This window comes from Misgurnus anguillicaudatus, chromosome 9, assembly GCF_027580225.2.
Source record: "Misgurnus anguillicaudatus chromosome 9, ASM2758022v2, whole genome shotgun sequence".
In the NCBI taxonomy this organism is placed as follows: Eukaryota; Metazoa; Chordata; class Actinopteri; order Cypriniformes; family Cobitidae; genus Misgurnus; species Misgurnus anguillicaudatus.
This window is the reverse complement of record NC_073345.2, coordinates 3,883,306-3,910,633: the sequence shown is the minus strand read 5'-3', so window position 1 is coordinate 3,910,633 and position 27,328 is coordinate 3,883,306. Positions and strand designations below refer to the sequence as shown.

Below are 27,328 nucleotides of genomic sequence, written 5' to 3'. Positions count from 1 at the left end.
GCCAATCAGCAGTAAGGGGCGTGTCTACTGACCGACATCGTTGTTTGGGTTGCGTATGTGTGGGGCGGGTCCATTAACAGAAGGTACAGATTTTATTGGGGTAGGGGTGTGTTTGTTTAGGTGATTTCAAATGTCAACATTGGCTTTCAGAGATCATGCACCCTGCCTTTAAAACAGGTTAATACAATAAATGTGGTACAGGTCAAATGACTTATGATCTTATGTGGTCTGTTATGAGATTTAGTGGTCACCACTGTCTCGACTGACCAACCAGAGTCAAGTATTCTAGAGAACTGTAAAATAACTCTGTATATAACATCTTAAAAATGGTATATTGCCACAAATATCCCATGGGAGTCATTTGTTAAAGGGGCCATGGCATGAAAATCTGACTTTTTCCATGTTTAAGTGCTATGATTGGGTTCCCAGTGCTTCTATCAACCTAGAAAATGTGATAAAGATCAACCCAGTAACTTAGTTTTGGTAAACCATTCTCTGCATTCACGTGAAAAAATAGGTCGTTGAAATGTGGCTCTCCTTATGATGTCATAAGGAGCTCTTATTATAATAATACCACCCCTTAATCTGCATTATCCAATCAAAGCACTGCCATTTAGTGCAGAGAAAAGCACAATTGAGTTTTAATTGCAACAAACCACCATCATTGTGATCAGTGTTTGAATTTCATCAGCTCATTTGCTTTTTAAAGGACACACCCAAAATGGCACATTTTGCACACACCTACAAAGTGGGAATTTTAACATGCTATAATATATAATCTATAGGTTTTTTTAGCTAAAACTTCACATATGTGCTCTGGGGACACCAAAGATTTATTTGACATCTTAAAAAAGTCTTGTGCCATGGCCCCTTTAAGAAACTAGCTGCCTTGAAGGTTAATTAAAAATAACAACATTATAATTTGTTTTGAAATAAGAGTTAATATAGTTAAACTGTTTACTAATAAAGTTAATAAGTTCAGGATGAGCACTCCTATCTAATCTTTTATGACTATGTTAGCAGGATAAAAACAGATTCTTTTTTTCTTCTCTTCTTCTTCTTTAAGTATGTTTGTATATATAGTAATCAACAGTAGTTTGGGTGGAGGAGGGCAAATTGGATTTTTTTATAGTTGATCATGAGTACCTTTATTGTACAGCAACCCAAAACTGTTTAAAAACTTTATTTTTACTGCAAAGTTTTTTTCTGTTAGCGTATTAGTAGTACTTATAACTAGCTGCTTATGAAAACAATAGTAGTCTTTGGTGTGTGTGTTTGTGTAAAAGGAAAACACTGACAACAATAGCGGTCTTCTAAATGAATCTGAGTTGGCAGGGGTCCAGTAGATCCAGCAGCAGGCCTGCAGTGAAATTCTTGTCCTATTGAAAGCTGGCAGAAAATGTGACGATGACAACAGCTGCTACAGTAGACTGATTTATATCGAGATAATGTGTAATATGATATATATAAAGTACACATTGCTCATATTTCATAGTAATTGGCAAAATGTCTAAGCATATACTGTTTTTAATAGGCTATTGATTTTATATGAATATTTTTAATATCACTATTAATATAACAATCCTATTACAGTCCTACAATCATTGATTTTAATCGTAGTAAAGATATCAATAGGATATTTTCACAGAATGTTCTTTACATTAATGTACAGTATATAACAGATGATGAATTAAAGTGAAAATGACTTTAGCTGAGACTGGGTCACATATGCACCCATATAAATCTGATATGCACATTTGCTTGATAGCATTATTAATATACCTATTACAATCCTATAGACAATAATGTTTACTTTTAGTATTGCTAATATATTATGTAAAACTCTCATTGTGGACCATCAGTTGCTACATCAGAGTGCTATATCAACTTTACAGCTCATACAACACAGATATTTAAATGTCAAACCTTATATTTCTGTTTATTTTTAAAGTTTCCAGCACATTTTTCCCTAGACGTTTATTACTGTGATATGTTATTGACAGTGGATCACGTGATCCCGGAGCCTGGCAGCAGTTTGGTGGCAGCGTTCGAGCGCTGGACTGAATGGGCCGATGAGAAAGTGTGCTGTGATTATTCACTACATGTGGACGTCACACACTGGAATGACAGCGTTAAACTGGAGCTAGAGAACCTTATTAATGAGAAAGGTAAGACATCTTCAAATCCAAGTGACCCAGATGAACTGTGAATTACACTGGTGTGCTTATATCCCCATATAGAATGTAAAATGTATATTAGCAAGCAGAGATCCCATAGACTTTTATGTAAGATGTTTCTAAAACAGAAAAAATCTGATGTACTGCTGAGGAACTACAAACAAACCTGTTGTGAATATTATCATACTGTATCCTTGTGAATGAGATGATGGGCTTTAAGTAATCTGAAAAGAATGTATTTATTTTTAAAGATATATACTTTATATTTATCATGATAATTATTATTATTTTAGGCCTCAAAGTCTAAAATATGAAGAATGTATGAAATGGTGCATTAAAGTGTGAAGTGAATTCACCCCTTAAAATGATATATTATGTGGATTGCTTGTTATATCTGATATATATGTATATATTATTAAAGGAATCATTCACCCAAATGAAAATTCACCTTGAAGCCATTTTAGGTGTATTTGTATGTCTTTTGAGGTGAAGCGATAGTTTTTTTAAACATTTATATTTTAAACTTCATTAACGATGGCAGAAAGCTTGTTCATGAAAGAGTTGAGGTCAGGTGGAAATCTGATCTCTGACTCAGCATTATAAACACATGACTTTACTGCAGAAAAGATTTAATAACTGTGATTGCTGTTTGAGCCTTCCAAACTGGGTGGGGCCTACACCCTTTATAAGTCAGGGTCGAATGCCACACAGAACCTTTTTTTCTCCTAAAGCACGATCATCACGCTGCTCCAAAGAAAAAATATTTGCTCCCATCGAAGAAGCCCTGCAGTAAAAACGACGCTCCAAGCAATTTCCCCTGCTGCTATGCGGTAAAGAGTTAAATTTCTCTTAAAGAGTTAAGCGCATTGAGATAATGTCGTTAGCTTATGCCGAGCCCCTCTGGCCCTCGAAGATTTTCACGCTGAGTGCGTAACCTGCCTAGCCCTGCCCACGCCGAGGCGGTGCTCATGGATTCCGGTTTCACCCACTGTGAGCGTCTTTTTCTCGCTGTGTCCTCACTAAGGCAATTTCTGAACTCAGGATTCAGTGGTCCTCTTCAATGGAGCCTAAACCAGCCGGCTCAGCGAGTGGTTTCTCTAGCCAGGACACCACATGCTATCCCATCAAAGACAAGCCCCTTTCCTCCCGGAGGTTTAACGAAAGCACATGCTCTCTTGGCGCGCTACGCACTCCACTTGCACTCACAGCTCCATCACCCAGGTCCTGTCGGTGGTCAACGGCACAGATGAACACGACTATATGAAGCTCCCGCCGCTTGAAGAGTCTGTAGCTGCTCACCTCTTACCTTCATCAGCCAGTGTTTAAAGAGTGAAGCTGAACCATACCTCCAAACCGTGCTGCCCCATATCCCATAGCGTCCAAGACCTACGCTGACGACAGCCACGCAGCGTCCACCCTGCACACTAGGACGGTGTTGCAAATTTACCAGGCCAAGCTCCTCCGCGATAAGGATGAGTGTCCCCGATCCTACGTCATTTAAAGACCTGCGCAGAACAGCAGACCCGGCTCTGCATGCTATGAAGATCGCCACCTAGGCTGTTGGATGTGTAATGACTAGCCTCGTAATGCTGGAGCGGTATTTGTGGCTCAACCTCATGAAGATCAAGGACACAGATCGTGTACTGTAGCTCTCCTCGACTCTCCTGTTTGGTGCTGCAATTGAGGGGTTTACCCAGCGCTTAAACCCCAGACTTTTTGCAGTTTGCTCGCAGACTCCCTCGATTTAACGGCCTAGTTCAGACTTCGGTTTCAGACAATCGCACTGAGATCCTTAGGACCAAAGTGCGCGCTCTGTTAATGAAGGGTGCTATGTTTCCCTTACGAGTTTTGAACCGCATTCTCACGAAACAGCCATTCAAAATGCTTACAGCGAAAATAATTATGGCATTAATTTGTCTGGGTGACCTTCAATAAGCTTACTTTCACATCCCGACTGCCACTTGTCACAGACCGCTCTTGAGACTGCGTTCAATGGGATAGCATACCAATACGCGGTCCTACCCTTCAGGTTATAATAGTAAAAATAGTAAATTTCATCATTTATTTCAGTAAACAAAACTTAAAATCTTAAGCCACTTAGCTTATCAAGTAAATGTATCTCAATTTAAGAATTCTTGGATATTAATTAAATTTTTTGCAGTGCATTTACCAAATGTGCGGATGCTGCACTCGCCCCTCTGAGACAGAATGGCAATCGCATTCTGAAATACCTTGACGATTGGCTTGTTTTAGCTCAATTGGAGCAGGAAATTTGTGCACACATATCTGTTTTTCTCCAACACTTGGGTTCAATATCAACCTCGAAAGAGTTTGCTCACCCCGACGCAATGAAACGTGTTTTTAGGCACACCGCTTGGCTCAAACAGGGCTCGAGCATGACTGACACTGTAGTGCGCGCTTACGATCAGATTGTGGCATGATCACGTTCAAAGTGGGTTCATTAGAATGCTGGGTCTTGTGGCAGCAGCCTCCCCGCTCATTCTACTTGATCATTTCATGTGGCCGCTTCAGTTTTGGCTGAAAAAATAGTTCCTGCCCAAGCGTGGGGGTCAGGGCTGCTAATGCTCAAGGTGACACTCAGCTGTACCATAATGTTGTCAATATGGCAGCCCCCTCACCTGTTTCTCTCGGACACAGAGCTTGGTTCTGTATGCAGGAGGAAAGTGGTGACCACGTATGCCTCCATGACAGGAATGCGGCATGCACTGCGATGACAAGCCAGCCTTTAGTACGCGGAACGCTCATCTGTACACATCAACAACCTTGAGATAATGGTGGTGATGCTAGCGCTTTAGTATTTCAGATGAAAATCCAGCACCATCCTGTTCAGGGTTGGTCGAACAACATGACAGTGGTTTCATTAATAAATCACCAAGAAGGGCTGCGATCTTGCCTCTTTACATGCTCTCTTGCAGCGGCCTGCAAATTTGGAGACGGCATCCTCCATAGCATGTAAATAATTTTGACCATCTTTGGAAATCTACCTGTAAGCCTTGGAGGAGAACGCTAACTGCCCAAGGTTTTTTTTGAAGCACTGCAACGCCCTGTCACAGACTAGGCCAGCGCATCCTCTGCATTTGTTGCCGCAGATCCTAGGCAGGATCAGGGAGGACAGATTCACAGAGCTGCTGATCGCTCCCCTATGGCAGAACCTTCCAAAAGCACAAAAGTCCTTAACGCACAAAAGTCATCGATCTTCGCGGGCTGCTGTACAGCCAAGAACTCTAAGAGCTGTGTTGTGGCGCACATCCTCTCCTTTCTTAAGGTGCTGCTGGATGGCGATGCGCACCCTCCACAATCGCTTTCTTTGAGCCCCCCTCAGGAGATGACGAGCTGTCACCAAACTCGCTCTGCCTGGTCAGAGCCCTTCGAATATACATGAACCGTTCTGCCTCCCTTAGGAAATCGGAATAGCTGTTTGTGAGCATCGCAGAACGATCATTGGGCATGCCTATCTCTAAACAGAGGCTATCCAAATGGATCGTTGATGCCATTACATTTGCATACACTTCCCTAAATGTGCAGTGCCCTCTTGGTATTAGCACCCATTCTACACGGGGTATGGTTTCCTCTTGGGCATGGTCTACAGGAGTTTCCATTGCAGACATTTGTGCGGCGTCCGGTTGGTGCTTGCATCCACATTTGTTAGCCTGGATGTTCCTGCTTTACAAATGCAGGTCCTTTCTGCTTAGTCAGAGCATGGCCGCGTTCGTGGTGCACCTCAGTTGCTTACCCTTCTGCATTTTAGCCACGTGTCTTGTGCTTTAACATTTCTGAGATACGTATCGTAGCTCAAATAAACTGGTTTATTTGGGCCCTAAAGAGCGCTTAGTCTTCAGCAAAGGCACTTTAAGTCCATTATAAGCACGTCGTGATGGGATAAATTTTCCATAGTGTCAGCTACTGACGAAATGCAAAGTGAAACATATTGAAAGGGAATGATAAGGGACGTAAGTAACCCCATCGGTTTTTAGGATGGATGTGCTTTTGGAGTTTAAAAATGAGGCATTATCCAATATAAGCTGAGAAGAGTCAGGATATTATTTAATGTAACTCTGACTGTGTTTAACTGAAAGAAAAAAGTCATATACACATAGGATGGCTTGAGGGGGAGTAAAATATGAGATAATTTTCATTTGGGGTATATTATTCCTTTATGCTCAGTTTTAGACACGTTCAGGGGTTCACTAAATTATTTTTTTTCTGTGCAAAGGTGTGAACTCTTTCCAGGTCTACATGGCTTACAAAGACCTCTATCAGATGAGTAACAGTGAGGTAAGCTAAAGAGAAACCAAAAAACCTCAAAAATAAGTTCAAATTAGTTAAACAGAGAAACATGGAACAAATAAATGTCCAGTGAAAGTCTAGTGATTTATTTATTTTCAAACTTGTTGAGAGTATATGTATTGTACTGTTACTGTATGTTTGTACGTTTAGCTTTTATCTTTCTGTATCTGAACAGCTTTATGAGATCTTCACCTTCCTTGGGGAGCATGGAGGAATCGCACAGGTACACGCGGAAAATGGAGAAATAATTGCAGAGGTATGACTACACACACACAAATGCATACACACACATTATAGCTTTATAGTTTAGGTCACAGCATGGAACCATGAGTTTGCAGTAGTCAGTCGTGTTCAACATGGACAGATAATTCGGGATTCAGTTTAACCATGGTGTTAATTTAACAGTGTAATCTTTTGAGATGTACTGAGAATTACATTACACCAGTGTGAAGTTTAGCAAAACTAAGGTGTGATGATATAAAGACATGTTAGCTGAAGTGTTGCTTAAATTTACATTCATGCATTTGGCAGAATGTAACTTACTGTCCATTCATGTAGATTTTTATCAGTACTGTATGTCCCATGATATACTCATGAGCTACAGAACACCATCCATGAAACCATCCAGTTTCTCATCATCTTGACATTATTTAGTGTACTTGTGATCTCCATTTATACCAGATTATGTGCCTATGTTGTCAAATGACCTTCACTTTACTTTGCATCAGTAGGAGAATGAATTAAAGTGCTTCATCATTTCATTATTTTTGGTGTAAAGGAATAATTAATACAAAACTGAAATCTATTTACTCACTATGTTGTAGCGAATGCAGTTTTTTTCTGTAAATCACTAATTTGAATAAAAGCAGAGCACAGTGTGACAGGTGACATCACAGATGGTTTAACCAATTTCTTTGTTTCACACTAATAAGAGATATAACAGATATGAGACCACAGAGGGTTTGTTTTTGACTTTATTGTTGCTTTTCACAGAAGCTCAAATCTATTTTTTTAACTGTAATGTGAGAATGTGTTTGTAGATGAGGAGTAAGACACATGTGCTTTGTGTTTTTAGGAGCAAGCTCGTATGTTGGAGATCGGTATCACAGGACCTGAGGGTCATGTTCTCAGCCGTCCAGAAGAGGTCAGTAACCACAGACACAGATCAACTCGTTTCTCATGACAGAACCGTAAACATGTGTAAACATGTGAATTTGTTTATGGTAAAATACTTTCTACTGCAGGGGTGGGCATTCCTGGTCCTGGAAGGCCACTGTCCTGAAAAGTTTACCTCCAACCCTAATCAAACACGCCTGAAAAGGCTGCAGGATGACTTGTAAATGGCTTCCAGGTGTGTTTGATTAGGGTTGGATGTAAACTTTGCAGGACAGTGGCCCTCCAGGACCTTTAATGCCCACCCCTGTTCTACTGTCTCAGTAAAAAAAAGTAAACTACTTTTTTCTTTTGTTTATATTTATGTTACCTTTAAATTAGTCTGACTCACACATCTAATTTGTTTGGCATCAGCGTAGCAGTGAATGTTTTGCAGGCAGAGTCTTTTATCTGCTGACATTGAGTTCAGCAGGCGAGGGGGATTTGATTATTGCAGTGCATAGGACTGCTAATGTGTGTTTCTCTCTCTCTCTCTCTGTATGTGTGTGTGTGTGTGTGTGTGTGTGTGTGTGTGTGTGTGTGTGTGTAGCTGGAAGCTGAGGCTGTGTTCAGAGCTGTCACGATCGCCAGTCAAACCAACTGTCCACTCTACATCACGCGTGTCATGAGTAAAAGCGCTGCTGACATCATCTCACAGGCCCGTAAAAAAGGTACACAACATGACATCATCATCATCGCACACCATTCTTTATGCCTGACAAGGGGATTTTGTATGCCCATTTTTGGTTAAAGGAACAAATTTGTATTATTATTTACTTATGCTTATTGCATCCTGTAATCACGTCACTACTAGAGCAAGCTCCTGATTGGTTAACGCAGCGCGTTTTCCGCCAAAGTTCAATTTTTTCAACTTGCGCGTTTGCTGCAACGCCTCATTCATGCCGCGAGACCTCCAGACACACGTCTTCACATTGACTTAACATTGAAATAACTCGCGCTTGACGCCTCTACTGCAGCTGGTGTGAACGCAGCATAAGGAATGAATGGGGCTAGGCTAAATGCTAACACATTCGCAAAGCGCTGTACAAAGATTAAAAGTGCACACATTTAAAAAGATAGGTATGTATTAATTCATCTAGTTTGAGGTAAGAACATAGTAAAATATTAAAAAACGGTGGTGTTTTCCTTTAATGTACTTATTTTTATGAAAAACTCAATTTCCACCAAAATCGATATTAACGTTCTTTCTGCAGCTCAAAATTACACTGTGCGCATTCAGACTCATTTTGCCAGCATGGGTCACATATGACATGATAAGCGTATTTGGCGTACTGTCACTGAGGAGAGGGCTCTAAGCTTTGTATTTTAGGCTGAACCCAGGGTACTCCCTATAAATACAGTAGAGGAACCCGGGGATGGCTATACAGACCTCTATACTGTATGCTTATTGACTGGATAACATGACCATGCGCCTCCCGAACTTGGTAAATGAACTTGGATTTGTTGTTTTGTTGAACACAAACAGCATACTGTATTTTATTGTCACTAGAATGTGTAGTGTGTTGATTTTCTGTATGGAATAGACCCATGACCTCAATGTACTGTAAACTAATTCAGAGGACATAGCACTGGACGCACATATAGCTTTATAAAGAAACTATTTTATAGAAAATACATTTTAGAACAAACAGTAGAGACAAACGTAAAAAACAATAGACTGTACAAGTAAGGTAAAGGGAGTGACAGCATGACAATTATACATATTAGTTTATATTCTGTAAATGCATTTGCTAATTTTTTCCCCTATAGCAGCAGTTGAGCTTGTGCCGGCCCTGCTTAAGTTATTAAGTTAGCAAACAGTTACAATTTTTTTGGATGTGTATCATTATGGATTTGTGCATTCTTAACTCGTCCGACTAACAGTAAACTTTGCCTGAGTTGCAGCTAATCTTAACCTCTATTTATTTATGAGCCATTTTGTCTACTTATTTATACCCCGTGTGTGAGTGCAATTCTTGAGATGGGGGTTATGATGCCACGGCTAAAAAAACTACAGTACTTCTGTTCATCACTCTTTTGATTTTTTTGTTGATTCACCATGAAATTTGTCATCTTGTCATGTTGTTTTGTGTCAGTGCACCTCACCTGTTAATAAGGGTTTGTTTCTAGGTAATGTGGTTTTTGGGGAACCAATCACGGCCAGTTTGGGAACAGATGGGACTCACTATTGGAGCAAGAACTGGGCTAAGGCCGCCTCTTTTGTGACATCACCACCCCTCAGTCCAGACCCTACCACTCCAGACTACCTGAGCACCCTGTTGGCCAGGTAAATTCAGAGTGCATCCGAAACACAAGGAACACATTCAGTATCTAATTTGTAACATTTACATTAAGAGTCTGTCACTCTCTATATACAGATGATATAAAGTCTTGAACAGACCAGCAAGCTTCAATATAAAACACATTACAATATTTGATATTATGCCAAAACAGTAATCCTGTGGCTAAGGTGCTAAAGTGTTCCTTTTACAATGGCAAGGTTGTGGTTTCAATCCCAGGAAACACACACACACACAATGATAACAATGTGCACTGTATGATGGTTTGAGTACTGTCAAATGCAGTTGTCAGTGTCTTTTTATGAGGGTATAAATGATTGGGAGTTTTACTTTTTGACTGAAGGGGTGCCAACAGAATATCTTCATGTAAATATTCCTTAACCAGCACACAAACACTCTGACAATGTGAAAGCCGATACGTGTCACATTACACACTGCAAGATGCTTAGCCATCTCATTTACAGTCTTGTATTCATGCCAAAATGTATCTTACTCTTCACTAAATAGCAATGGCTTAAAAACAAACAAAAAAATGTAGGGGGTGTTACATCCTGGCAATGCTGGGATGTAGCATGAAGGTGACATGCTAAGCTAACAGGCTAACCAACTAGAGCTTAACTGATAATATAAAGAAAGATCATTGGGAAAACTGGGTGTACGGACGTTTTCACACAAGAATTGGCATTTATTGAAATGAATGTGAGTGGTGGCTCGTCAGGTTTCACCTTGTTTAAGGCTAGCGTGAAGGTGTCTGTTTTACCTGTTTGATATCCTATCTAAAAACAAGAAAAAGATAGAAATAGTGTTTTCTTTTAGTTAAAGGTGCAGTGTGTAAATTTTAGTGGCATCTAGTGGTGAGGTTGCGAATTGCAACCAACGGCTCAGTCCACTACTCACCTCTTGCTTTTGAAACGCATAGAGAAGCTACGGTAGCCGCCACTGGTCAAACGTTTCATCGTTGGAGACAACTTAGTAAAAAGTTTGTCCGTTAAGGGCTTCTGTAGAAACATGGCTGCACAAAATGGCGGCTTCCATGTATGGGGACCTTCTGTGTATGTAGATAAAATGTCTCATTCTAAGGCAATAAACACATAACGGTACATTATGAAAGGTCTTTATACACCCCTGATAATTTAGTTTTGTATATTATTTTGCATTTCTCTCAAGAGATCCTTCTAAAAATTACACACTGCACCTTTAAACATATATGGAAAGCGAGAGAGAGAGGGAGACCGAAATATATTTTGATTTTCAAAACCACATTTATTACAATTTAGATAAAATAAAACAACCTACTAAACTTCTCCTATTTCAAAACTGTAAAAATCTTCACAAAAAAAATGAAAAACTCACCCTCAACAAACTCACAAAGGATCTCATCTGTACACGTAATCGCATTCATTTAAAAATCAATCAAAATCCTAGATTTCACAAGTTTTAATAAGACATGACTTTTAACATTTTCCCAATTTTTTTCTTTCCTAGTAGTATAAATTGCCATTTTTGCCTGATCAACAATTAAGACATTTTACAAATTTAATACCACAATTGTTTTAGATGTTTTGCACATGACCGGAAGAGTCCAGTGTGGATGTGATGTTTGGTTTAGCCTGAGCAGATTGGCCCTCATTTATCAAAAGTGCGTACACCAAAATTCCAGCGTACACCTGGCGTACACCCAAAACCACGGTGACTTTGAGATTTATCAATATGGACGTTGGCGTACGGCACGCTCAAATCCTACGCCTGCTCAGGAGGTGGTGTACGCACATTTTGAGTTAGTGCAGAAATGCGCAAACACTTCCTAACACCACAAAACGCACTGACAAACTAAAATATATGATATATTATGACCCACTGTAAAAAAAAAATAAAACATAGTAATTATAAACTTCAGTGTTTATTTTTATGCAACATGAACTTCAATGTTTAATTTGTGTGACTTTACCAAAGCATTTGATTTGTATGCATATGTATTCCTTAAGTTGCGAGCCGTTTCAGGGCAGAGCACGCGAGCAGATCGGAGCGTTGAGCGGTGCGGTAATACCATCAGAGCGCCTTTTCCCGAAAATTCCGCTCGCTCAGCACCGCTCGTTGAACTCAGAACGCCCTTTGATAATTTGCTAGTTCGAGAATCTGTAAAAACGTCTAGCAATAAGTTATGGAATTCAAGCCTTATACATAAATGTAAATAAAAATCAAAGTTAAGATTGAACAGGAAGAAAACATTGAAAGGGACTGCGGAGAGACTGTAAAAGTTTAGCAATCCTGGAATCTGAAGCGGCACATTGCAAGAAAGCACAAGGATGTGCTACGAAATCATGGTAATAATGCATCAAAAGATACCATTCGATGATAAATAAATAGCTACACATGAATAGGTAAGATAAGATGCTTGTGTTGAATGGAGCCATAAATCCGATCATGATGACATGCGGACAAAATCATGGCCACGAATTATCTTTTATGCTACATTATGGATACTTCCTTTTCTTATTTATTCTAAAGTATGGCCATAAATATAAAATTAGTTCCCAATATTCAACAGTTTGTTCCTTGGAATTAATTATAATAATATTTTGTAATTACTATTACAAGTATTATTACTTCAAATTATGAATTAGCCTAGTAAATCATGTGGATGTCGTGGAAACAAATTGTTAATTTGAATTATATCCGGAGCTCCGTATCAAACTGGATCTTAGCTAACAAACAACTGTATGTAAATACAGAACAACACACTACAAAAGTTACTACATCATTTTAAAATATTATTTGAAAAAAAAAACTTAACCGAACCATTAAGCAGACATATAATTTAGATGTAGGCAACAGTAAATAATAATGATAATAATAATAATAATAATAATAATAATAAATAATTATTCTTCAAAATATCAATTAAGCGTCATTAATAATAAAAACTAATAATACAAATATTACAAAATGTCATGCAATTATTAATGTGTCTTTAATCCCGCTCTTTAAACTCCCAAATGGAGACTTGAATTTATATGGGCGTGTTATTCTAATGACGATCGTTTTCAGCCGCGGCATTTATGAAGGGCAGATATTGCGTACACCTGAATATCAACGGTACGCACAGTCTCATAAATCAGGCGGTGAGAGGAGTGTAAGCATAATCTTACGCCAACATATACGCCCGTTTCTACGCAAGAATGATAAATGAGGGCCATTGTGTGTCGCACTTCTAACATTTTGCTAAAGGCTTTCATCACAAGTGCTCACGCTGCCAGCTGGCTTCGACCCTTGGCTCCAGTCTACTGCAGACCCTGTGAGATTTGCATTTGTCTCAGTTTCAGTAACACAATGATCTTTTTTACAAGGCGAGATTGTGCTCAACCCCCAACCTGCAGGACCAACTGTTGTCCTCATTCTGCCCCTTTGGATAAGAGCAATCGTGCCAGTCAGCACGTTAAACTCGGTTAATGTGCATCGCCTAGTTGTTTCATGACAAATCACTCACAGAAACATTTATCCGTTGAGCTGTGTAGGCATGGGCCGGTTAGCGGTTTCAAGGTATAAAGAGGTTTTAAACAGTCAAGGTTTCAAAACCACTAAAATGTTCTGTGATACCGTCTCCAAGGTTTGAGCTGTGTTTATGCAAATTTCATTAAATTGGGGTGACTAGATTGTTTGCTTTTCTTTATTTCATATTGTACAAATGTCTTGTATTTGTTTAATAAAAAAACAGAAAGAAACAGTCTTGTGTTTTATATTATAGTCATATTTTGTACATATACAGTACAGTAAAATAAGCATAGGCATGCTTGCGTGTATTTGTAAGACAAGCTGAGTGCCAGTCCACACTACCAAGGCTGAACTTGACGGCTTGAATCTTTCACAACACCAGCAGAACTTATAAAATATACGTTATGATATCAGAAACAAATACTTTAGTATTTTTATTATTTTTGCTGTATTTGGTTGATCTGCTGTACTGTAGTGATGTTTGTGTGATGTGTCCATCAGTGGAGATCTGTCAGTCACCGGCAGTGCTCACTGCACGTTCAGCGTGGCTCAGAAGGCCATCGGGAAAGACGACTTCACTCAGATTCCTGAAGGAGTGAATGGAGTGGAGGAAAGGATGTCAGTCATCTGGGATAAGGCTGTGGTGAGCATCAGAATCTGATTGGATGATAATATCGTAGCATAGGCTTTAAATCATTGTTGTCATTTTGGAACGACAGGAATCTTCTGTGAACCCGTCAGCGGCAGAGAATGCTAAATAAGTTTACTATGGTGAATGAAGTGTAAGTCAGTTTTCTCTCCTGCTCAGGTGACTGGTAAAATGGATGAAAACATGTTTGTAGCTGTCACTAGCACCAATGCCGCAAAGCTCCTGAACCTGTATCCACGCAAGGGCCGGATAGCTGTGGGATCGGATAGTGATCTGGTCATCTGGGACACGGACGCCGTCCGCACTGTCACTGCAAAAACACATCACTCTGTAAGTGCACGTTTAACACTGTGAACAGTTTAAAGGTGCATGAATCTGGTGTTTTATTGTTTTATACTGTTGTCTGAGGTCTACTTTTGTGTGGTTTTTACATTCAAAAACATCAAAAGCAGTAAGTATTAGGCTATTTTGTATCCTGGTTTTGATGGCCGGGCCACATTGAAGACTTGGAAGTGAACGCCCACTGCTATGATTGGATAACTAGTAAACCAGCTTTCAATCCTGCGTCATTACATGTGAGAAATTGTTTTGAAAACCTCTGATGTGGAAAAATGGCAGCCGAAGAGATTAATCCATTTATGACATGATACACATAAATGACAATGAAGATTTGTTGTTTGCAACTTCACCCATACTCAAACGCCACAGGCCTAGAAATGACCGTAAACAACAATCTAAATCACTTTTCAAACCACAGCTGGCTTGACCGCAGACACAGTAATACCAAGGATGCTTCGGCATGTGACATATTCTTGCCTATAGTTGGGGTAAGAGTTGGGGTTTGGGTTAGGATGTCGCAGAAAGTGATTCTAAGCCAAACCCCAAGCGACAATGATAAAAATTGGGAAAACAATGAGAAAACAAAATATAAAATGACACGAAACAGAAAAACTGTTTATAGAAATTCGTGCTGGGTGACCAGAAAAAGACATTCATGCTCCAGTGGCACGAAAATTGTGTTAATAGCATGAATTACATGAATCAAATATTTCGTGAGAATGGGTTGGTTCTTCCACTGCACAATATTTTGCAGTCTTCAATGACATGTTTGTTGTATGTACTTTGGATTATGTAAACCTGGTTTGTGTGAACCAGTTGGCAGGGCTTCCGAAGTAGACGTTAAGTAAAGGCATTGTTTAAAAATCTACTACTACGTTATAACTTTGCACATTTCAGAATCAGAAGTTGGTGTCAATTGCAGTTGATATTTCAGTAACAAGGACGTTTTCAGTTCTGAAATTTACAGGGTGTTCGTTCAAGTACAATGACCTCATATATAACAAAAGCTCAAGTTAAAATTGATTCCTTGATTCACTGCTGCTTTAATAGAAAAAAGACAAATTTGAAACATACTGTAGAGAACAGAGTCTTCTGCTCTCCACCCAATAGAAATAAAGTCTCTGTGGACCACTGAATTGTGAGCTGGAGAATCTCATATATGATCTTTATCCACTTATTCTCCTCAATTATAGAATGACATCAAAAACCTTACTTGGCTTAGATTTTCTTTCCTTCTCTGTTTTCATAGACATTTATCAGATATTTGTTGCTCAGTCAGTAAAAAAAGAATAGTTAAATTTGCTGTTTGCACACCGACTGAGTCACCATGACCAGACCCAAGTTTAGATGAGAAGATCATAGGAACTTGGGTTGGGCTCATTGTCATGGGTCAGTAATAAACCACCCACTGTAGCAATCATGCAGAATGTGTTAGCAAACCTATATGGCAAAACCCTACCAACCATTCAAAACACCCTAGCAGCATCATAGCAACGCAACATGACATGCATTTAAAACAACCCCTCCAAACACAAAGGGGTGGTTTCCCGCACAGGGATTATCTTAAACCAGGACTAGGCCTTAGTTAAATTAGGATATTTAAGGGATTTTTAAAAGCATCATTTATAAATAAACAACTTGCACTTACAGTGGGGCAAAAAAGTATTTAGTCAACCACCAATTGTGCAAGTTCTCCCACTTAAAAAGATGAGAGAGGCCTGTAATTTTCATCATAGGTACACTTCAACTATGAGAGACAAAATGAGGAAAAAAATCCAGAAAATCACATTGTCTGATTTTTTAAGAATTTATTTGCGATTTATGGTGGAAAATAAGTATTTGGTCAATAACAAAAAAGCAAGATTTCTTTCTCTCACAGACCTGTAACTTCTTCTTTAAGAGGATCCTCTGTCCTCCACTTGTTACCTGTATTAATGGCACCTGTTTGAACTTGTTAGCAGTATAAAAGACACCTGTCCACAACCTAAAACAGTCAGAATGCAAACTCAACTATGGCCAAGACCAAAGAGCTGTCAAAGGACACCAGAAACAAAATTGTAGACCTGCACCAGGCTGGGAAGACTGAATCTGCAATAGGTAAGCAGCTTGGTGTGAAGAAATCAACTGTGAGAGCAATTATTAGAAAATGAAAGACATACAAGAACACTGATAATGTCCCTCGATCTGGGGCTCCACGCAAGATCTCATCCCGTAGGGTAAAAATTATCACCAGAATGGTGAGCAAAAATCCCAGAACCACACGGGGGAACCTAGTGAATGACCTGCAGAGAGCTGGGACCAAAGTAACAAAGGCTACCATCAGTAACACACTATGCAGCCAGGGACTCAATTCCTGCAGTGCCAGATGTGTCCACCTGCTTAAGCCAGTACATGTTCGGACCCGTCTGAAGTTTGCTAGAGAGCATTTGGATGATCCAGAAGAAGAGTGGGAGAATGTCATATGGTCAGATGAAACCAAAACATAACTTTTAGGTAGAAACTCAACTTCTTGTGTTTGGAGGAGAAAGATGCTGAGTTGCATCCAAAGAACACCATACCTACTGTGAAGCATGGGGGTGGAAACCTCATGCTTTGGGTCTGTTTTTCTGCAAAGGGACCAGGACAACTGATCCGAGTTAAGGAAAGAATGAATGGGTCCATGTATCGTGAGATTTTGACTCAAAACCTCCTTTCGTCAGCAAGGGCATTAAAGATGAAACGTGGCTGGATCTTTCAGTATGGCAGTGATCCCAAACATACCGCCCGGGCAAAGAAGGAGTGGTTTCGTAAGAATAATTTCAAGGTCCTGGAGTGGCCTAGCCAGTCTCCAGATCTCAACCCCATAGAAAATCTTTGGAGGGAGTTGAAATTCCGTGTTGCCCAGCGACAGCCCCAAAACATCACTGCTCTAGAGGAGATCTGCATGGAGGAATGGGCCAAACTACCAGCAACAATATGTAAAAACCTTGTGGAGACTTACAGAAAACGTTTGATCTCTGTCATTGCCAACAAAGGGTATATAACAAAGTATTGACATAAACTTTTGTTATTGACCAAATACTTATTTTTCACCATGGTTTACAAGTAAATTCTTAAAAAATCAGACAATGTGGTTTTCTGGATTTTTTTTCTCATTTTGTCTCTCGTAGTTGCCGTGTGCCTTTGACAAAAATTACAGGCCTCTCTCATCTTTTTAAGTGTGAGAACTTGAACAATTGGTAGCTGACTAAATACTTTTTTGCCCCACTGTATATATTTTAAGATATGTCAGAACAAGTTGTTTTCGATCAAGACAACACTAACATTTAATTTAGTCTAGGACTAGGCTTGAGCCCTGTCTGGGAAACTGCCCTAGAGAGTCCTAGCAAGCATCCAGCAGGGGATTGCAGTCATCTAGACCCCGTTAGGCATCTGGACTGTATATTATCCCACTTATTACACAGCTATTTACCTTATAAGTAATGTAAGGAACATTCTAATATTGATTTGAAATGTGTGATATTTGCTAATTTTCAACAAATGCAGACCTTGCGCAAGAAAAACACGCTTACTTTCGGTTTTAAGATAAGACGTTTAAATGTCACGAACATACTGTTTGGTTTAATCATTTGTAAACTTAATGTCATATGTTATTTAAAAACATATTTATATTTGAAGAGTTTCGTTGCAAAACGAGATAAATCCATTTTTTTACATTTTTGTCAAAACATGTTTATTATTATGTTATCATGTTATTATTTTGTTTTATGGTGCTGCTTAGCTGTATTTTTTAAGTTATGAAGGTTTAAATCAAAACAAACCAACTGCAGTTGATTTGAAATTAATTGGAATGTACAACCTAAAAACGCGATTTCTGAACAATTAAAAAAACGGTGGTTATCTCGTTTTGCAACGAAACTTTTCATTTATTGTTTGTTTTATATATTAAACTGTACCCGTCAAAATGATTAGCAGCATTTGGGTTACCATGTGTTATTCGTTTTGAGCGGTAGTTTTGTAAGGAATAATTGACGACAGGCTGTTGAATTGTCTCGATAATAATACACACCCAACGTGGTAATGCAGCGTGGTGCAAAGCGGAGTTACATCACGGGTGTGTGCATTATTGTCGAATAATTTAAAGGACTGGAGTCAATTATTTCTCTTATACCACAGTTATCGACCGTACCACAGACGTTGCTTTGGTGGTTAATTTAAGACATTTGACAAGTTAGCAGAATCAGCAAAAAACATTCAACAGCCCGTGGTATAACTTGGAATAACAAACCTGCAAATGTCACTATGGCCAATCAAAATCAAGCATTCCAATGAGCAGTGTAATACTAAAGTTAACATATACAGGTGCTGGTCATATAATTAGAATATCATCAAAAAGTTGATTTATTTCCCTCAAATTCCATTCAAAAAGTGAAACTTGTATGTAATGTTCGTTCATTACACACAGACTGATATGTTTTAAATGTTTATTTCTTTTAATTTGGATGATAATAACTGACAACAAAGGAAAATCACAAATTTAGTATGTGAGAAAATTAGAATATTGTTCAATAATGAAGACCCCTGGTGCAATCAGCTAAGTAACTCAAAACACCTTCAAAGGCCTTTAAATGTTCTCTCAGTCTAGTTCTGTATGCTACACAATCATGGGGAAGACTGCTGACTTGACAGTTGTCCAAAAGACATTTATTCATTTAGCTGACGCTTTTATCCAAAGCGACTTACAATTGCTATATAAATCAGATGTCGCACGCCTCTGGACCGACGACCATTGACACCATTGCAAAAGAGGCTGGCTGTTCACAGAGCTCTGTGTCTGAGCACATTAATAGAGAGGCGAAGGGAAGGAAAAGATGTGGTAGCAAAAAGTGTACAAGACGTTTAACCACACCCTGGAGAAGATTGTCAAACAAAACCCATTCAAAAATGTGGGGGAGTTTCACAAAGAGTGGACTGCAGCTGAAGTCAGTCCTTCAAGAACCATTATACACAGACATATGCAAGACCTGGGTTTCCTTGTGTCAAGCCACTCTCACAAAAGGACTGGACTGAGACACTGGGCTGTCATAACAGAAAATATATCAGTCTGTGTGTAAAGAATAAATAAAATATACAAGTTTCACTTTTTGAATGTAATTTTTTGATGACATTCTAATTATATATCTAGCACCTACATATATAGAGCTGCATTACAAACTGAAGCTCTGTGTATTGATGAGGAGTGGGTGAATTTAGGTCATTCAGAGCTGGTAATGTTCACCAGAATTCAACAGAACGCTGCCAAAATGACATCATGAATGATTTGATTTTCTGGCATCATCCCTCCAGACATCATTACACATCCAAACCGAACCCCAGCACACGCAACATGGCTTACAGTATGAATATTGATTAGTTTATTCTGGAGCTTTTCAGTTGTTATCATCCGTGAGACTGTTTGTGTTATAAACTCATGGCAGTATTCTTGTGTCCATGTTATTTCTTGAGCACAAAGGATGTACTGGTGCCAAACTCAGACATCACAGCAGATATCACAACAAATGTCTACTATAGAGGAACTGAGAAGACGTGCAGTATAGACATAAAACACAGGGAAATAAGATCAGGGATAGATGAACATGAGGCCGTGAGAAACATTGAGGAATGTTTTCATTATTTGTGTTTCCAGCTGTTTGGCAGAGAAATGAAGAATAAGACCAGAGCTTATCTCACTCTCTTACAGATGGACTTTATTAGTGTAGTCTCACAAGAGTTTAAACTACACCAGAGAAGTGATGGTATTAAACTACACATGAGAGGTACTATCAGACTGTAAAAGTCATGTGATATAATCAGGACGTTGTGTCTTGATGTTTTGTGTGATAGGCAGCGGAGTATAATGTGTTTGAGGGGATGGAGCTGAGAGGTGCGCCCCTGCTGGTCATCTGTCAGGGGAAAATCGTTCTGGAGGACGGGAAGCTGAACGCCACCGCCGGTATGGGCCGCTTCATTCCCTGCTCACCGTTCCCTGACTACGCTTATAAACGCGTCAAAGCCAGAAAGCAGGTACGGTTCACAGACGTTATATTACACACAAATCAGTCTTTCAGTAAAACTGATCTGGATGTCACAGGTATCATTTGTTGTCTGTCAGGTCTCATGTGTTTTTCTGTCTCTTAAAGCTGGCTATACTGAAGGCTGTACCCAGGGGCATGTATGACGGCCCCGTGTCTGAATTTACAGCCTTGTCGAGGGGCGGCACCCCGTCTGCCTCCACACGCACCTCACCAACCAAAGTCCCTGTGAGAAACCTGCATCAGTCTGGATTTACATTAGCAGGTAATCCTAAAATATCATATGTGATCAGAAATACATGACAACAGCTTGCTTTTTTTCTTCATGGGAATGATTTACAGATTATAATTCTAGCTAAATGTGGGATGCATTTACATATGAAAACATCAGTTTTTTTATTTGGCTTTTTTGTGAATACTGTACACATAACACCGTTTACAGCACAGTAATGGTGACAGGGCTGTAACTGAATTATATGAAATCATTTGTAGGGCCGTCACAATGATTAAATAACCGTCTCATCGTGATTGTTTGACCTCATCGCGATGATTTCAGATCACCGCAATGAATGCACACCTCTCTAAAAACACAAGGGGGAGCTGCAGCGCCTGTATAAACAAGACCGCATCAAATGGTGCTCCTTAACTGACAGCGTAATGCAATACATTGCAAAGCCATTCAAACTTTGATAAGCAGTATGAACTGCCAGATAAAACATACATTTCCAAAACAGCAATTCCAAATATAGGGAAGTAAAGGATGCTATTCTTAAGGATCTGTAAGGAATTGATTTCTGCAGCCACTACAGACATGTGGTCCATTACTAATATGACCTTAGTAGGATTGGCCAATATTTAAGGCCTGTTCTGGTATAGTCAGTTTATTTTGATTTTGTTTTATTGTGTTTATTTTTATTTCTTATGAAGAATTTTCAGTGCTTGAAAAATATATTCATTAAATAATTACTTTAAAATATGTGTTATGTGTATTAATATTTACTGGCAGGTAAACCTTGCAAAAGATTTATTTTAAATAATCACAGCAATGTGTGTAAATTATTTAATAAACAAACATGCATTCAGGGGATTTGTCCAGTTGGTCTGTCATTATTGTGTTTGTACATGCAGTACTTTGTGCCTAATGTGGAAAATGATGATTTGTTAAAAGTTCAGCGAAAAGGTTTTCCTGGAAGTGTTGTGTAATAACAGATGAGCTCATTTGTTTTCTCCGTCACAGGTCCTGAGGAAGCTCCCATCAGACCGGCCGGAAGACGAATCGTTGTGCCACCTGGTGGTCGCTCCAACATCACCTCTCTCAGTTAAATATACAGAGAGACCTACAGGCTATGGGGAGGAAGGATAGGAAACTCATGCCTTACCTTTCATAAATAACTCCTGCTGTATGATTGAACCTCTGAAGAAAGCAAAAGTCCAATGAAACATAAGGGCATTTAGTCTAGCTGTATATTTGGTTTTATGTGTTTAGAAAGATTAGGATTACAAAATGAAGTGATTAGATAAGAGAAAGAGTTACTGTTGTGTGTATCGTAGGCCTTCATCTTCTGCTTTATTTGTGTTTATTAGCTGTAGGTGTGATCATGTCAGTTTATAGTGTTGGTTGTACTAAAGTCAAACGAATGCTATCATTATTCTTCATTATATTGTAGCTTTGAGATGCATCTGTCATATGAAGGAAGAGGTTTAATTGGAGCAATTAATACAAAAAAGTCAGTATTTAAGCTGAAAAAAACATTTGCTTTTCAGTTTTAGTGATTCAAAATCCTTTTTTAATACAGAATGATTCTGAACACTAACAGATGCTACAGTATATTTTCATACATCACTTTACATGAATATGTTTGTGATATGATATATCTGATTTGTGTGGTATTAGAAGAGGAAAGTGTTAAACGGCTGCTTATGTTCTGAATAACACAGCCCGTTCAAATGTTTTGCATATTTATGTGGTTTTGATTGTCTTTGTATTTTCTTTCTTACAGTCGGGTCAAAAATAGGCAGGTCAAAATGAATGTGTGATGTGCAAACTTTGTTCCTGAATAAACCTGTTACAGATGACTGCTTTTTAAATTCATTACAACTACAAGTTTGTTTTCTTCCAGGCTTTAAAAACAGATGAAATCTAGATCATTAGATGAATGTCAGTGAGTCAGAGCAGGTGAATTTGATTACTATTGCAGGAAAGATTTAATTATTACAGTTACCCCTTATAGTTGTTGTTGTTGTTAGTAGTACTAGTAGTATTTGCTGTGCTGCTGTTTATGTCAATTTAATATCTTGATGTTTCCAAACACTACTAGGCCAAAGTACAGCCATGATATGATTATGTGTTAAGCTACAGTACATACATATTCAGACCCTCACAGGGACTTTTGTTATTAAAAACCTTTATTGTCACGTTACATCTTAATAAATCAAACTCCTAATCATTTCCTAATCATGGATTTACGTTTTACATAATTATTGTTTCATTGAGAAGAAGACTAAAATATGTCATTATGGTCAACAGTACAAGAGATTTTACGTGGAGAACCTTACAAATAAATCTTCAAAAGATCAAATTACTTTTTAATACATGATCTAAAAGCAGACTAAATGGGCAAACTTTTATTTGATGTGCAAACCTCAGCCACACTTATCAAAGTGTTTCATTATATCTGCATTTATTATTTTACAAGTGCACAGTAAAATTCAACAATAAACTTAAAAAAAAAAAAACTTTATACATCCAGACATGTGAAATGAAAAAGTTCAATACACTTCTTTAAATAAATCATATAGACACAATGAGATGCATCTGTATGTTAAATCATGAAGACTGAATCAGACTGCAGTAAATCTACACAAATCGTTTCATTCAGCAGGTGTCTAGATGATGATGATGATGATGTTTATTTGTGGCTTTTGTTTTGTGTGTGTTTCTTATCTTGAGATCAGTCATTGTAAACTGCTGATCTCACTGCTGTGAAGGTCACACTGGGACATGCTGCTGCCGCTGGCCTTTAGGGTCCTGAGTTTCCCAACTATTCCAGTATTTTCACATGGACATTCCTGCTTCATTTATGAATTTTCTCATGCATTTTCTGTTTGCTCTGTCCTGCTGTGGAAAACTGTGGTGGTTTATTCCTTTAGACAAACGTTAACCTGATAAATGAGTTGACATTCTAACGTTGTTGTTCTGTCCATCTTGAATGTCTTTGTGCGTCACTTCAGCATTACTGTCGATCGTCTCTGTGTCGGCTTTGTTTTTCCTCAACCTTCAAAACAGACAAGATAACAAACTCTGGTTATGGAAATGTTTTAAATTCCACACAGAACATAAGAGGAATAAGCTCTTTATTACCACTAACATAATATAATTATTATTATATTAACACTAAAGGTAATTTAAGGAATTATAAATAACAAAAAACGAATATTTTTTCTTATATCTTCTTAACATTTTCTTGTGATGTTTAGGTCATTTTGACCTGCATTTAATCTATTTAGAAACTGATTATAATCATGCATTTATATTTTTCCACAGCATCTAGTGTCTTTACTGTGTATACATTTACTGCAAAGCTGCTTTGAGTCCACACGCGTATAATGACAATTACTTAAATATCGACAAAAATACATTTCAGTTATGTTATTTTTATTTAGAAAAATACTGGGCTGTATTCAAGTGATGGTAAATGCCATGACCTTAAATTGTGTTTTTAATGCGTACAGCATTTTGTTTACAAACTTAAAGCTTATTCGTTCTATATAACCTGATTTAAAGCGCAGTACTTAAGTGCATCCTTACATTGACTTCCAGCCTCCGATGACATAAAAACAAAATGGCATGATTTTATATATAAAGGAAATATCCCAGAGAGTTGCTTGTGTGTGCCAAACACTTAACTACAGACTGTTTCATCAATCTGGGCAATACAAAGCTGGACTCGCTTCTAGGTTGTATTTAAAGGTTGGATCTATGCCATGAATTCATCTTAAAGATGTATGTATCATTTTTTAGTAGTTCTGGTGAGGTAGCAGTGCCTGATGCTAATGTTTATACATGAGGTATCCCCAAGGCATATGCTCACAATGGCAGCACTTCACGTGTGCCCGTAACCTCATTAACATTTAAAGGACACGCACCAAAACGGGTCGCTGTGAGTAGAGCGGTTTTTGACGAGGCAAAAATTGTGTTGTGAAATAATTTACCTATATTCATTTTTTTATGTTTTAATTTCCATAAAATTTTATAATATAGTATCTAATATATAGTATATCCTCTGTCTGGCTCTCTATCAAGGACTTTTTCCCTAAAAATTGGGTTTTTTTCTCATAGGAGTTTTTTTTAACCCTTAGGGAGTCAGCTGCCATTCGCTTAACTTATAACTTTTTTCTATACGTTACATTATTACTCCACTCGCTAATACATTTAATCTTAGCGGCTGATCCACGGCTCTATGCGCTTCCCTGTACAAAAACGGCAGCGTTAGGGACCGGGGTCTTACTGGACAAAACCGGACACTTACATCTCATCACAGGCCCCCGAGAACGCTTCCGAAGTTCTGTGGCCCTTCGGCCTCGTTAAACGTGAATTGGCCAATGGAACGCTACAAACTCAGGGGGTCAAAGGTCACAGGGCCTCGACATTCGGCATAATCGACCGGCAAGGGCCCTGAGTAGAGTTCTCAATGGGTCGGGTTGGCCCGACAAACCCGACGGGACCCGCAGTTTCGGCCTGGGTTTGGGTCAAAAATATGAGCAGATGACTCGGGTCTGACCTTGGGCTTAATCTTCAAAATCAAAAAAGTTACAGGCTGGCACTTCCTGTGACTCACAAAAATTACAGGAAGTCCCATATATAACTTATTTGACGTGGCTGATGTTGGCTTTTACCGGACAGACCATTTTAAGGCCTCAGAGTAATAATTATGAATTATAAAGTGTATTCACGTGTCAGACCAAATTTCTTGTGCTCTCCATTTTAAGTTTAACCTAATTGGACTGTTGTGTTTATGAATTATGACCGACAATTTTTAATGCGCCATCCAGCAACGTGGGCCCTGTCAAATAAGTTACAACTAGACATAAAAGCTAAAAAAAACTAAGTACAAAACAGCATCCCAGTCATGGCTTAAATAAGTTGCAAATATACATAATAAGCTAAAATAAGTCCAAAACAGCATCCCAATCATAGCTTATTCGGCATAGCCTTCATAGGCTGTCACTGTCATTTTGAGCCTACTTATGCAACTTAATTGACGCAGTTGAAGTAGGCTGTCGTTGTACAACTAGCCCTAAATAAGTTACATTTGGAATATTTAATGACAGTTTACATTGGCAGTGCCAAATAAGTTACATTTGGGATGCCCAATGACAGCCTGGATCGGCAACATCAAATAAGTTACATTTTACTTTTTGAGCCTTATAATCACTGTTCTGCAGGTTCAACCCAATAAATCTATGTGAGGAAAATAAGTATTTGAACACCCTGCTATTTTGCAAGTTCTTCCACTTAGAAATCATGGAGGGGTCTGAAATTATCATCGTAGGTGCATGTCCACTGTGAGAGACATAATCTAAAAAAATCCAGAAAACACAATGTATGATTTTTTAACTATTTATTTGTATGATAGAGCTGCAAATAAGTAATTGAACACCTGAGAAAGTCAATGTTAATATTTGGTACAGTAGTCTTTGTTTGCAATTACAGAAGTCAAACGTTTCCTGTAGTTTTTCACCAGGTTTGCACACACTGCAGGAGGGATTTTGACCCACTCCTCCACACAGATCTTCTCTAGATCAGTCAGGTTTCTGGAGTTTGAGCTCCCTCCAAAGATTCTCTATTGGGTTTAGGTCTGGAGACCGGCTAGGCCACACCAGAACCTTGATATGCTTCTTACAGAGACACTCCTTGGTTATTCTGGCTGTGTGCGTCAGGTCATTGTCATGTTGGAAGACCCAGCCTCGACCCATCTTCAATGTTCTAACTGAGGGAATGAGGTTGTTCCCCAAATCTCGCAATACATAGCCCCCGGCCATCCTCTCCTTAATAGAGTACAGTCGCCCTGTCCCATGTGCAGAAAAACACCCCCAAAGCATGATGCTACCACCCCCATGCTTCACAGTAGGGATGGTGTTCTTGGGATGGTACTCATCATTCTTCACGTTTAGTGGAATTATGAACAAAAAGTTCTATTTTGGTCTCATCTGACCACATGACTTTCTCCCATGACTCCTCTGGATCATCCAAATGGTCATTGGCAAACTTAAGACAGGCCTGGACATGTGCTGGTTTAAGCAGGGGAACCTTCCGTGCCATGCATGATTTCAAACTATGACGTCTTAGTGTATTACCAACAGTAACCTGGAAACGGTGGTCCCAGCTCTTTTCAGGTCATTGACCAGCTCCTCGCGTGTAGTTCTGGGCTGATTTCTCACATTTCTTAGAATCATTGAGACCCCACGAGGTGAGATCTTGCATGTAGCCCATTCCAGCCTTGTGGAGGTGTACAATTTTGTCTCTAGTGTCTTTGGACAGCTCTTGCCTAGCTAGACTCTAGTGACAGCAGTGGCTGTTCACCCGTCACTCAAGTGGCCATGCCCTTAATTATGCAGAACTTTAAGGCTTAATCATTTAAACGGATGAGTTACAAAAAAATCACCCCCCTCACAGTTGTCATAAAGGGCAGAATTAGCTATACAGACCAAAAACACTTTTTGTACCAGGCTGTAAACATATTATTTTCTACTGTAAAGTTGGCCATTTTAACATGGAGGTCTATGGGAATAGGCTTCATGCCCAGCTGCACTACTTCCTGAACTTCAGCCAGCCCCTTGTTTCCTGTCTGCCATTATTGG

General features: G+C 38.9%; 2 protein-coding genes across 2 annotated transcripts in view; one reads left to right on the top strand and one right to left on the bottom strand.

The window, feature by feature from the left end:
• Nucleotides 1-21,972, top strand: part of dpysl3 (dihydropyrimidinase like 3) — a 30,800-nt gene extending 8,828 nt beyond the window's left edge. The window contains exons 4-14 of the mRNA XM_055179869.2: nt 2,004-2,168; nt 6,412-6,473; nt 6,661-6,741; nt 7,561-7,629; nt 8,188-8,308; nt 9,768-9,924; nt 13,931-14,072; nt 14,238-14,408; nt 20,280-20,459; nt 20,576-20,732; nt 21,705-21,972. Coding sequence (XP_055035844.1) covers nt 2,004-2,168; nt 6,412-6,473; nt 6,661-6,741; nt 7,561-7,629; nt 8,188-8,308; nt 9,768-9,924; nt 13,931-14,072; nt 14,238-14,408; nt 20,280-20,459; nt 20,576-20,732; nt 21,705-21,790 — 1,391 coding nt within the window. The 3' untranslated portion in view covers nt 21,791-21,972. The remainder of the gene's footprint in view (nt 1-2,003; nt 2,169-6,411; nt 6,474-6,660; nt 6,742-7,560; nt 7,630-8,187; nt 8,309-9,767; nt 9,925-13,930; nt 14,073-14,237; nt 14,409-20,279; nt 20,460-20,575; nt 20,733-21,704) is intronic.
• A 1,072-nt stretch (nt 21,973-23,044) lies between these two features.
• The window catches only part of stk32a (serine/threonine kinase 32A), a 60,702-nt gene continuing 56,418 nt past the window's right edge, over nt 23,045-27,328 (bottom strand). The window contains exon 13 of the mRNA XM_055179870.2: nt 23,045-23,742. Within this exon, the coding sequence (XP_055035845.1) occupies nt 23,625-23,742 (118 nt within the window). The 3' untranslated portion in view covers nt 23,045-23,624. The remainder of the gene's footprint in view (nt 23,743-27,328) is intronic.